Source organism: Copadichromis virginalis, linkage group LG16, assembly GCF_057382275.1.
Source record: "Copadichromis virginalis isolate Kocher_CV1m ecotype Utaka linkage group LG16, C_Virginalis_male_GT1.1, whole genome shotgun sequence".
Classification (NCBI taxonomy): Eukaryota; Metazoa; Chordata; class Actinopteri; order Cichliformes; family Cichlidae; genus Copadichromis; species Copadichromis virginalis.
Window position 1 is genome coordinate 23,111,192 of NC_140633.1, and position 13,278 is coordinate 23,124,469.

Here is a 13,278-nt window from a genome sequence, read left to right on the forward strand (position 1 = left end):
TGAATCACGTAGCACTAGAACAGCCCTTCTTCATGCGATCTTGCCAGACCTATTGGAGAAACCCCCAAGGCAAGATCTGTCACTGTTCACTCATTTGCTGGAAGACGATCAGAAACTATGTTAAATGCACCAAGAAACAACCTACACCGGAGTCTGTTATAAAGGCGTCGAGAGGATTCCGGGCAGATCAGCTCACTGTGAAGGGAGCAGGTTTCAACAGTTGACGCGGAGAGAACTGAGCGCAGGAAAAGCGATTAATTTTGATTATCTGAAATCTTCCAGCAGCCTTTTTTTCTTTTTGCATTTTCTGGCAACGTTTACGGGGGCAGTGCAGATGAGCATTGTCCGAATGAAGGATGCGAAAGCACTGGGTCCAATTGGACTGGATTATGGGATTACTGGACTGATTATAGGACAATCATCGGGCAAAAGTCGCAGCCGTGCTATAGATGCTCTTGAATGACGGGAACACAAAAGGTTGGACAGGAGTAGCAGCTCTATATCCTGCTTTTATTCTACTTTGTGGCATGGGTAGGCTGTATATGCTACACGAGCAGAACCCATATGCAACAGTGTGCCGCACAGGGAAAAAAGTAAATGCATTGCGAATGGTAACATCGGCCAATGCTGCATTTTGAACGGGCATGTCAGAATTTGCTGTAGCCTAGGTGTAGATGTCGCATGAGGGCAATGCGCTTTTGTAAGCTACGGTCTAACCTTCACCAGAGAGATTCAAGCGCTTTAACCTTGGATGCAGGAGGGAATATTAATACTTTATAGTCATCGATTATTCATTAAGTCCCCCCCGTGAGAAAAAAAAAACAACGAAAAAAAACCCCAAAGCATTTCTCGTACACGATGTTGAATTTGATATTTAATTCATACATCAGGTATCGCCAGGCGGTCATCTTTGTTTACAGAAAGAGTTCATCATAGCCGAGCGGTATATGAAAGAGGTTAAAATACCAATTTAAAAAGAGGTAGCGGTTCACGCATCGATTTAGTACCTAATTAGCCAAAGATCGGTGTAAACCACATGCCGGGTTCGGGTTTAGTAGTCTAGGTTTGCCGTAATCAACAGGTTGAAAGTCAACGAGGATTTTTTTTTCTCTCTGCCACTACTGCGGATCAGGTTGAAGGGATGCGTCTCTCTGTACCAGTTTTCTTACTGCTGTGGGTTAAAGCCCTGACATTGAAAAATCTCAATTATTCTGTCCCGGAGGAGCAAGGACCTGGAACTGTTATAGGTAATATAGCAAAAGATGCCGGATATGGGACCATGGAGAGAGGGAAAAAATCAAACTTCAGAGTACTGGAGAATTCAGCACCACATCTGGTGGATGTTGACCCGGAGAGTGGACTAATCTTCACCAAACAAAGGATTGACAGGGAGACATTATGCAGGCGTAACCCAAAGTGCCAGCTGTCTATGGAAGTGTTTGCAAATGACAAGGAAATATGCATGATCAAGATTGATATACAGGACATAAATGATAACTCACCCAGTTTCCCCTCAGATCATGTCAATATTGATATTTCAGAAAACGCAGCTGCTGGGACACGCTTTCCTCTCACTATTGCACATGATTCAGATTCTGGGGAAAATGGGATAAAGACCTACCAGGTCACAAGAGATGATTACAATACATTTTCTCTGGATTTAAAAGTGAGAGGCGATGGGACTATATATCCGGAGCTGGTGGTTCAGAGACCTCTGGATAGGGAGGATCAGAGTCATCACACCCTCCTTCTCACAGCAATAGATGGAGGGGAGTATCCAAGATCGGGCTCCATGCAGATCAACGTCAGAGTGACTGATTCGAATGACAATAGCCCGGTTTTTGAAAAATCCTCTTATGTTTTAGAGATTCCAGAGAATTCTCCCCCTGGAAAAGTACTTATAGATTTGAACGCCACTGATCAAGATGAAGGAAGTAACGGGCAGGTGGTGTATTCCTTCACTGGATATGCATCAGAGCGAATACAAGATTTGTTCTCCATCGACCCCAATACTGGCGTCATCAAGGTCCAGGGAGAGATTGACTATGAAGAGAATCCAATCATAGAGTTTGATGTGCAGGCTAAGGATCTGGGGCCCAACCCAATACCAGGCCACTGTAAAATTACCGTCAAAGTGCTTGACAAAAATGACAACTCGCCAATAATTAGTTTTGTTTCTGTCCGGCAGGGAGCCATCAGCGAGGCAGCGCCTCCAGAATCTGTCATAGCGCTGGTCAGAGTGACAGATAAAGACTCCGGCCGTAATGGTCAACTTCAGTGCCGGGTACTAGGAAATGTACCTTTCAGACTGCAAGAAAACAATGACAATTTTTATACGCTGCTCACTGATAGACCTCTGGACAGGGAAATGAAAGATGAATACAATGTAACAATTGTAGCCAGAGATAATGGGATCCCGTCTTTGAATTACACTAGGTCATTTACTGTAAAAATCTTGGATGAAAATGACAACGCACCACGCTTTACAAAAGCAGTGTATGTGCTACAGGTGCCTGAGAACAACATCCCGGGGGAGTACTTGGGCTCCGTTTTGGCCCACGACCCAGACGTGGGTCGAAATGGGACAGTGACGTACTCCATTCTTCCATCACATATAGGAGATGTTTCAGTCTACACATATGTGTCTGTTAATCCCACCAATGGAGCCATATATGCCTCCCGGTCTTTCAATTATGAGCAAACTAAATCATTTGAGTTCAAAGTTCAGGCTAAAGATGGTGGATCACCTCACATGGAAAGCACTTCTACAGTTAGAGTCAGTGTTCTCGATGTCAACGACAATCTCCCGGTTATTATTTTACCGCTTCTTCAGAATGATACAGCGGAAATCCCGGTGCCTAGAAATGTAGGTATTGGATACATTGTGGCTACAGTGAAAGCAGTGGACCATGACCATGGAGAAAGTGGACATTTGACCTATGAGATCACAGAGGGAAACGATGACCACCTGTTTGAGATGGATCCAGTGGGAGGAGAGGTCAGAACTGCCCATGCTCTTTGGGAGGAGGTCGCCCCAGTGGTTGAGCTGGTGGTGAAGGTAACTGACCATGGCAAGCCCCCCTTATCTGCCGTGGCTAAGCTGATCATTAAGGCGAACACAGACACAGCAACAGGAGGGGGATCCAGCGCGAGTGGGGAACAGCAGCACTGGGATGTGTCCCTGCCCCTCATAGTTACCCTCTGCATTATCTCTGTCATGCTCTTAGCAGTCATGACCGCCATTGCTGTCAAGTCCAAGCATCAAGATAAGGAGGCTGGGAATTATAACTGCCGCATGGCTGAGTACTCCAATCCTCCAGTGGGGAAGGGGAAAAAGAAACGGATCAACAAGAGTGACATCATGCTGGTTCAAAGTGAGATGGAGGAGAGAGATTCTGCGAGTCGAATGAACGTGGTGAGCAGCCCGTCTCTCATCACCTCGCCAATTTGTTTTGACTACCAGAGCCCCCTGCCACTCACACTGCCCAGGTCAGAGGTCATGTACCTGAAAACCACCCCAAACAGCCTGACAGTCCCCAGGGCAGGTTGCCACTCCAGCTTTGCCGGGCTTAGCACAGACACTCCAGCGAATAGGATGTCAGTGATACAGGTAAGAAGGATGCTGCACTGTGTTCTTTATCAGCCCTTTATTCTTGCTTATCTGTACACACTGCTTAGCCATACTGATCTGACAAAAGAAAAGTAATCGACTGAAAAAAGAGAAACTCTGTCACTGTGAGCAGACATCATTATTTTCACTTTTTCTCCCGCTGTTATGATGCTCTGAATCATTCTCTGCATATAAAGCGTTATACGGCAACTTACTGTTGAATCGTATTCATGTGCTTCAAATGGCATTTCACTAAGGAGAGGTTTTTTGATTTTTTTTTATCCATAGCAGTATTTTAGAATCATTTCGAAATTGCTCAATCTTAAGTCTTCTGTTGGAAAATGGTACAGTTGGTCTTCATAATCAGAAAGCACTCTCAGTTAGACATGCAAACAGCGTGAGTCTTGAAGAAGGCTGCTGTGACCCTGCCAGATCTGCTGCTATGGAGTGAAAACAAAACCTTGCCTGAAATGTGGGATTGGACAGGTGTTTGAGCAGCTTGTCCGATCACATTACTGAACCAATGTGCACCAGACAGCGAGATGCACACAGCATAACCTTACAATCGCATTTTTCGCTCCCCGCAAATATGGGCCAGATCCACCAGCCCGTATCCAAAGTTGGCACGATAAGGCCATTAATAGGGTCCAACCATGCCTTGTAGAGACGGCAGGGTTGAATACACGAGCCAGCTAACATGCTAATTTGACAGCATAGGCTTGTAGTGCAGTTTAGCACAGCAGAATTATGTGTTGTAAACGATGTAAATATCTAGGACAGTCTCGCAGACAGTCTCATTTGGAGATGATAACGCAGATGACAAGGCCTGGCACTGTCACCAGTCACTAGAGTATGTGGGTGTGATCAACACAAACACATTATTGTCAAGATAGGGTGGAAAGGATGCTGATGACAGTGGCTAATGCTTAACTCTTCGCCTCGCCGAGGGAGAGTACATATGGTCACAATGGAGATTTGTTCCTCTCGTGATTTCGTCACTGCCAGGTGCTCAGCAGATTTTCTTGAGCAGATTTTCCACGTGCTAGAGTAAAGAAATTCGAATCTAAAAACTGGATAAGGGAATTTCTTTTCCTGTCTTAATCTCATGTTACTTACGCTGTCAATTAAAATTTTTAACATGGACAATGTAAAATATTATTTTCCTTTCATTTTTAGACTGAAAATTTTCCCTCAGAGCCCAATTATGCTGGCAGCAGGCAGCCATTTGTTCAAAGGTAAGAGCACTAGCCAAAAACGTCTGACCAGTGCGTTTAGCTTCTTCACTTTTGTATCAAGCCAGCTGACTATGGCTATCAAACAGGAGTTAAGAGGTAAGTTAAATTCTTTTTTTTTCTTTCTTTTTGTCCTCTTCCTGTTCTGCTGCAGCTCAACATTTAAGGATGCAGAACGAGCAAGCCTCCGAGACAGTGGCCATGGTGATAGTGACCAAGCTGATAGTGACCAGGATACTAATAAAGGCTCACACTGCGACACGTCTGCCAGGGAGGCCCTCAAGATGAAAGCAACAGCAGTTAATGGCCAGCCTTTCGAGCAGGGTGAGTGGACATCTTGAAGACGCCTATCTGACTCTTACACTAGACATTATTTATAGTTTATCCAGTGGGAACATGCATGCACCTCACTGATCTTTAAGTGGGGGTCTACCATTTTGGGGGTGCAGCCAATGCAGCCACTTCTCCTGTCAAGAAGCTGAACTGTCATTAGATGCTGTAGCTGCAGTGTTACTTTGTCCCACTTTAACTTGCATGCAGCCTGAGTTGTGTTTCAAAGATGACATGAAGGCACCAGAGAGGAAGGCAGATGATAGTTTAAAAGGATAAAAGTGTTCCTTGGCTGAAGGTAGAAATTGCAAACATCTTCTGTCTGATTTAGCTATCAAACCACCTCATATGCATGGCAAAGTGTACCTCCGTAGGCGCCTTTCTTTGATCATGTCATTATTTTAATACAGGTTTGTCACATACATGTCCTGAATAAGATGACAGAGACAAGAAACATGATCGGCACTTGCGGTGCAAAATGAAAGATATTTATGGTGCAACACAACACAGAGCTTCCACCTTTTGCTTGGAAAGACTTTCTCAGCTGTTATTGGTTTTGCTGTGGTTGCACTGTTTTGAGAGGAGCCTGCTTTCCAACTGGAAATAGAAATGTTAAATTTTATTTCACAAATCTGAAACGATTGGCGCTGCCAGGAGTATAATCATAGATGACTGTCAGTCTGTTTCAACCTGGCTGACCTGATAGGGTCTGATATATTTAGCTATTGTGGATATAAACTGAAAATATGAGAGCAACTCTCAGTGGTAAGATAAAAGATAATGGGGGACTTGAGTGAAGTGGTGATGTTTCTCATTTCCTTGTCTGCGCCTTGGAAGAGAATGGCTGTGGTCATCATGTCCCTGTGCAGTACTTTCCACACCATTTACATTGCTATGTACTGTTTGTTTGCAGCATGCTCAGGAGGGCAGAGATGGAAACACTCTTGCGGCTGCCAGAAGGATGTGCGAATCTCTCTCTCTCGATCTATCTCACTTTTATATATGTGTGAGTGAGTGAGTGTGTGTGTGTGTGTGCGTGCTATGAGGAATTATGGTAGACCAAACTTGACTCTGTGGGAGGTGTAAATTCAATCACTTTTTTTTGCAGCACATTTCTGAATCTGATTCAACCCAAGTTCTAAGGCCAATCACATGAAGAGATATTGAAGGAGATGTTTTGTACATGCAAAACTGAATATTTACAAGTGCAGTACTGACGCTTCGCTTGACAGGAATGTCAGTTAATTTATAGACCTGCATTTATAAGATAAGAGAAAAGCGATGAATTCGGGCTTTGCTTTTAATATCAACATGTTTTGCTAATGGCTTCCCTGCTTGCATGTGAGGAATGCAGTTAAAAGGCAAAACTAATGGTTGGATTAAACTCTGTTCTCTCTCCTGGGGTTGGTCAGTTGAACATTAAATGGTGTCACTGTCCGCAGACTACAAGCTGGAAGGTCTACATTATGCATTATGCCTTAGACGTGATCACACACACAAAACACCCTCCAACCCACATACTCCTTCTGTCTCTCACTGTCTCTCTCTCTCACACACACAAACACACACCACACAAACATGCAGGTACATTTATTGAACAACAAAGCCACTGTTTTGCAGATTTAGACAAGATAGTGCTATTATCCAAAATGGAGACACCTCAGAATTTTAGTTCCAAATGCACCAACACAAAAGCTTGTGGGTTAAGTAGTATTGCTTTTATGTCTTTACCTTTACCATCCCTCTAGTCTCCTGGCTGCTTTGATACAGGTAATATATGCACCTGTGCAGCTTCCACCATCATGCACTCTGAATATTTATTCACTCTCACAGACACCAGATGCACAGTGGGTATGTTGCTAGGCTTTCTCTGATTCTATTTATAATGGGCAGGCAGTTTCTTTGTTTTTGAGAACACATTATTGTTGCATTCTACAGTTGCCCATAAGATCACAGCTATTTGTCACTTTGTCATGTTTCTGTTATGTGGCGGTGTAAATGCAGCAGCAGAATACATAAAGGTGCTCCGTTGTTTCAGAGCACGCATTTAACAAAATTTTACTCAGTGATAAATGTAAAATGGAGAGCAGGCAGATGAAGGCACTCCCACTTCATTTAGCCTGTTTTAAACTATCAAAATCCCACAACATCTAACAGTACTGCTATACAAGCTAGTGTGCCTAGTTAATTTCCTATGTATATATTGTGTGTTATAGAAAAACCTGTAGTGTAGGACAATAAAAGTGGGAAAAATATCATTTTGGTGCAATTTACACAATTGCAAAAAAAAAAGGGGGTAATAGCTTAACCTTCCCAATCAAACAGACAATATAAACAGTTAAAATATGCCTTTTAATGCACTTCAACTGTTAATGAATGTGCTTGTTCTAAGCTATAACAACTCTTTTTGGCACCCAAGTGGAGACTGCAAAATCCCTAAACATATATATATATATTATAACTGTAGTAATATAAACTATTTAATAATCTTAATTGCAGGATAGGATACGTTATAGCTTTTGATAGACACTATAAGCTCGTGTGTATGAGCCTAGATATGCTTAAAACTGCACAGGTGCCATATATACAATGTTTACATGCTGGTAATAAATTCTAAGCAGAAAGGTCTATAATGTAAAGTATTATCTGAGTAACAATTTAATCTTGTATAATATAAACATGTCTTTCAATTACTCTCGGCTTTCTAGCACCACACAATAGTGCAAACGGCAAAAATACCTTACCCTGTTGCAGCTGTACCTTCTAAGCACATACATCCTTTTGCATCAGCATCATCTGCTCGCTCCTCCGCACTAGTGATAGGCAGCATGGAAATGAATTCAGCATCTCCCTGCTTCTCCTTGCTTATGCTTATTGTTCTGGCCCTGTGTATCTGTGCATAAAAAATACTTTTTTCTCTGTGGCGGAGAAAAGAAGATGGAGAAACACAAATGCATGGGGCACAGAACTGTAATCTGGGGTGTAGATGCATCAAAGCGTGTAGCACTTACAATATGCAGGATCTGTGTTGCAGTTATGCCAAATCAAAGCCATAATTTAGTTCTCTCTTGTAAGATGCTTTTTGAGCAAATGCATATTTTGAATCCTGACAAAGCACCATAATAGTTTATGCTAAGAATGCAACATAAGTTCTTACAACCTCCAGCATGAGAGGAAAAAATCATTGCTGCCCGAAACCCAGAAATACTAATTTGTTTAGTAAATCTAAGAGTTGCTACAAGCATCTACTTGTGTTTTCAAAGATACATTTACACATCGTACTGACCCAGTGCAAATATGAGCGACCAAGAGAAGACTTTATTTCTACTGTTTAGATACAACTTTAACAATAATCACAAAGGTTTCTGTTCTTTACCTTGGATCACATGCAACTTAATATAAACTGTAAAAGCACAATCGATGATGATCATTGACCTGAGAAAACTTGATAAAGCACATGTTCCGCTTATGTCTTATATATAAATAAATTGAAAAAAAAAGTTAAAAAGCAAAATATAAAAAAAGATCATAAAAAGATCAAAATTTCCAGATCATTGGACTAATTATTAGAGCTATCTGCTAAGAAAATGTGAGTCTGTGTGCATTAGCTGTGCACCGGCTGGTTTAATTCTTCTCAGAGCACGTCTCACATCACACATAAAGGATCTTCAGTTCTACAATGTTTGTTATGTTTACTTAGCTGGGAATAGCAGCAGAGCAACTAGCAGCACACAAAGGTAAAAGGTGGGGTTTTCATTTAGTGAAATCTGCAAGGTCTGTGTTTATACTCATTTTGATGTGAGATCTTTCTACAGAAAACCTCAATGTGAAAAACATTGGCCTGTATAAACAGACAAAAGTCACATCTCATATACAATTAGGAGATGACATGATTTAAAATTACACCTATTATTCCCAAAAGTCTTTACTTTGCATATAAAACACACACAACGTTACAAAGAAATGACTGTTGCCCTTTCAAGAAATCTGTAGCACACTGAATGCCATTTTAACATTTGTTGGGAAGAAAATGTAAAAATCTTTCCCTTCAACATTTTTGCAGACGTGGAATCTGTAAAACAGTTCTTATGTAAATTAACAACCCCATTTAAATCTGCCCAGTCCTTATAAATAACAGTTCCATTATATCCTATGGCTATGTGTGGGTGTATTGGTGTTCGTATACTTGAGCAGCGGTATGTGATAATTGTGGCATGTACTTTGCAAATGAGCTTCCACTGGCTGTGTGGCACATGGTGCTGCTTTTTACTGCTTTTGGGGGTTTTGGCATAGAGGAGGTATCTTTTTTTTTTTTATTTTGAACTTCCTCTTTGCCGTTCAGTATCCTCCAGCAAACTGGTCGAGGCCAGTTTATGCGGAAGGTACTGTTGCCTTTGAAAAGGAGGATCTATCCACCTCTTCTAGGATGAACGCGTTCATGTGGAGCTTCCTCTTATTCCAGGCTGTGTAGTCCCATCCTCATCAAAGCCGGGTTTCAAAATGAGATCAAGTGCCTCATTCAGGGTTACTCATTTGCTCCACAGAATGACATGTGAACAAGATAGAGGAGTCTTATCTAGCTAATCAGAGTAGCATCAAGTCGTGTGAATTAAATATTGCAGTTATTTATATAAATGAAATACAAGTTTTGATTGGAATTTTAGTTGCAGGAAAGTGATTTTTTATTTATGAGAGAGGAATGATGTGAAGATTTAACATCATATGTAACAAGATTGTATTACCGGTGTTTGTGTCCTGTTTTGTTTGTGTCCCAATCTGTATTAATGTCTCCCCCATTCAACAATAAGCGTACAAGCCATCTATGTCTTGATGCATGCTCAGTCATCCAGGTAAGGAAATGCCAGAAAGTTGATTCTGTTCATCTGGAGATAACGGAAAACACTATCCCCAAGTAAACAGAATCAATTTTCTGGGATCTACAACATCTAAATATTTAATCAAATACTAATCAATTCATTGTTTGCATTTCTTTGTATATTTAGTGAAAGGGTGCCTTTAAAACCTCAAAGTAATCACAACAAATGAAAACTTATTTTTTTACATAAGTTTAATCAGTCAGCAGAACAATTGGAGGATTCTTTGAAATATTAGTTTTATAGATTAAATTGCAGTTTCATTTTCATGTATAGCAAATGAAAGAAAAGTAGGATTTACCGCCAATTTACAAAGACGTGTTTGACATTTTTATTCTTGTGGCTACATGCAAGACATCCCATTGCATCATTGTCAAATTAATTTCAATAGCAAAGTGTAATGGCGTCAGGAAAAACAACACCTTCTACATCATTACACCATGGAAATTGGCTCTGTGGTACGTGTTGCTTTCTGTGTGCTTATTGTACCCCTCCAGGGCTGGGTGTGGTGTGAAATGTAAACGATGGATTTACAACCCAAATATAGAGCGCTGTCCATTTCTCCTGTGTTGCTGACATTTAGTGCCATGAACACGTTGTGCAGTCCTGTGTTGTGGTGTGCCGCATCAGCCAATCAAGCAGAATCTACTGCAGCCATGGAATATCCAGCGGACCACTTAAATCAACAGTACTCAATACTTTCAGTGTGGATTATATGTAAAGCTTATTGTTTGGCCTTTTAAACGAAGCTTATGAGAAAGATTTAATCTTAATTTTAGCCAGTGTCCAAAGACAGTTGTTTAGGGAGCTTGTTGATGACTGTTTACTACAGCAGAGGTCCACAAGTGTTCAGAGAACAGCTTAGTTCACAATATGCATCCACTAAAAAAGATGAAAAATGTGCCAATGAGCCCCTGGCTATGCACCAGAGTCCTTTAAAATAAATAAAAGAAACACTCAAGGTCAAATGGCACTTCCACAATCAAACTAAAATCAACTGACTTGGATATATTATTATAGTGTCAATATAACAGTTTTTGAACTCCCTCCCAAACATTCTATCTTTTGAAGTTTTAGAAAAAATATATAAAAATGAAAATAATGAGCCCGCACAATGTCGAACAACATCCCAACTACGGAGTGTTTCAAAACTTTCTGGTCAGAAATGGCAAATGCAGTCATGCAAATTCAGGCTTGTTTTTCTTTCTTTTTTTGTTTATTTCACACAAACATCTTCTGATGGAAATGTAAATGAAAAAAAACATCACTTCCTCTGCACCAGATGATATTTTCCAGGAAACACCTACACAGGTTGTTGAGAATAGCAGAGGGAAAAGATTTCATATATAGGACGAATCATTCATTTGGTACAATAACGGAAAAAGAAAAGAGTAAAATTAACTTTTTTTTATATGACTTTATTTGCGTATCAGTGCTTTAAGGTTGCATCGTAAGCAGTTTTTAGAATTGAAAACATGCATTGCTAAATTCAAACCCTCACAGTTGCTGTCGCAATAAGCTGCTGTTGCTATTCATTCTGAAAATGTCTGGTGACACATACTCTATATCAACAAAGATACTTAGCTATGAGCTGGATTTTAAAAGCATCAAAATTTGCATCCGTTTGTGGCGTTTTATTATTGCTGCTCATCCTTCAAATGCCTTCTACATCATCTTCTGTTTTTTTTTTACTCACCCCAGCATGGTCCAATAACAAAATGTTTAACTGTTTTTACAGAGCAAGACAAATCAGTCCACTGCACCGATGAATGTCGTGCACTGGGACATTCTGACAGATGCTGGATGCCAAAGTTACGGGTAGGAAGCCAAGCAGACAGCGCCGATAATCGCACCAACCTTTTCATCCCTGTGGGAATGGATGCAATGGTAGAGACAGAGATTTATGGCACCATCAGCTGCAACAGCAGAAAAACCCTCAGCACGTTTGGAAAGGAACAGCGGGACAGTACAATCCTTGTGGCCAATGTCAAACCTTACTTAAAATCGCAGCGTGCACTAAGCCCACCGCTCCAGGAGAGTCCATCTGCGTCTAGTAGTCCCACCAAGAGTAGTGTGCCCCCGGACTTGGCCAACCAAGAGCCCAAAGAAGTGAGGGACGGGGGTTCAGACAGCAGTGCCTATGGCCCTCCAGATGGCCAGTGCTCCCCACTGCACACAGAATTGGAGGAGCCCTCCTACCTGACCTGCGAGCTCAGGCCTAAGTCCCTGTCAAGCAGTCTCATTCACAGCTCTGTCATCAGCCAGGAGTGTGGGGGGTCAGATTGTGCTCTCGACCCTCGGGACTCTGGTAACTGACAGGTGGGGCGCGATCCCGTTCTCTCTAACCTGCCAGGGGTGATGATGATGATATCACAGATCAAATGACCAAGAGCTGATTTAATTTAACCCACAGAGGTGTTCAGACACGCATTGTAACCAAAAACCATCTGCTTTGTATGTCTTTTCTTTTTGAGTTTGTGACTTGTTGTGTTCAAGTGAAATATGTGTCTTTGACTGCTGTGAAGATTTGGGGGTGGGTGGGGGTGGGGGGGGAGGTGGGGGCCAATCAGTGCTTACCTGACTACAAGTGTTTTCATAGTGTACTGTACCCGTCGATTTAGGTGTCTGTATTTTACACATTTCAAACTCCAATTTTGTGAGGCTGTTGAACAAATTGCTACTGTTAAGCTATTGAGTCCTGTCTGCTTTTGTACAGTGAAGCTTTCTGTCTCCATTTAGTGTATAAGGAACATCTCTTTGAATATCACAGCAACTGAAATACATATCAGTGACGTTACATTCAAAAAGTGAAGTGTCTTATGAACTGTTAATGGTGGTGCAACAGGGAATGTCCCTTTTCATGAAACCATTTGAGGTTCCTCGAAAAACAATTTTTTAAGAATGTATTTGTAATTTTATTGTCGTCCTCTCTGCAGTTTATGTGAAAATAAGCTGAGCTTACACGTGAATGTGGGCCACTGTACTTGTTGTGTATTTTATTAAATTTGTATACACTGTGCGTGCATGGAAGGCAATTATTTTTGACTGGTGACAACTTCTGAAGCTGTCTTGTTTATGTGAGAGAAGTGTTTTTATGTCTACAAGGTGCTTAATGTGTGTTAATGACAGATAGCACTAGTGACTCTGCAAATGTGCCAACTTTAGCTATATACTGTATACCAGCACATGTGACCTAGCAGTAATAAAGATCTTAGTCACAGACACTGCTAAA

The 13,278-nt window shown here is 41.3% G+C and overlaps 1 protein-coding gene across 1 annotated transcript; it reads left to right on the plus strand.

The window, feature by feature from the left end:
• Nucleotides 1-39: 39 nt before the first annotated feature.
• On the plus strand, nt 40-12,576 carry LOC146690793 (protocadherin-17-like). The gene is made up of 4 exons (XM_085433886.1): nt 40-3,610; nt 4,787-4,845; nt 4,997-5,166; nt 11,785-12,576. Exons 1-4 carry the CDS (start codon nt 1,142-1,144, stop codon nt 12,360-12,362), a joined length of 3,276 nt encoding a protein of 1,091 aa, XP_085290012.1. The 5' UTR covers nt 40-1,141; the 3' UTR covers nt 12,363-12,576.
• The last annotated feature ends 702 nt before the right edge of the window (nt 12,577-13,278 follow it).

Excerpts from the sequence above, each read along its gene's own strand:
- LOC146690793 (XM_085433886.1), top strand. The coding sequence starts at position 1,142 with ATGCGTCTCTCTGTACCAGTTTTCTTACTGCTGTGGGTTAAAGCCCTG. Across the intron at positions 4,846-4,996 it reads AGGCAGCCATTTGTTCAAAG|CTCAACATTTAAGGATGCAG; the intron begins GTAAGAGCACTA and ends GTTCTGCTGCAG. Across the intron at positions 5,167-11,784 it reads TGGCCAGCCTTTCGAGCAGG|AGCAAGACAAATCAGTCCAC; the intron begins GTGAGTGGACAT and ends CTGTTTTTACAG.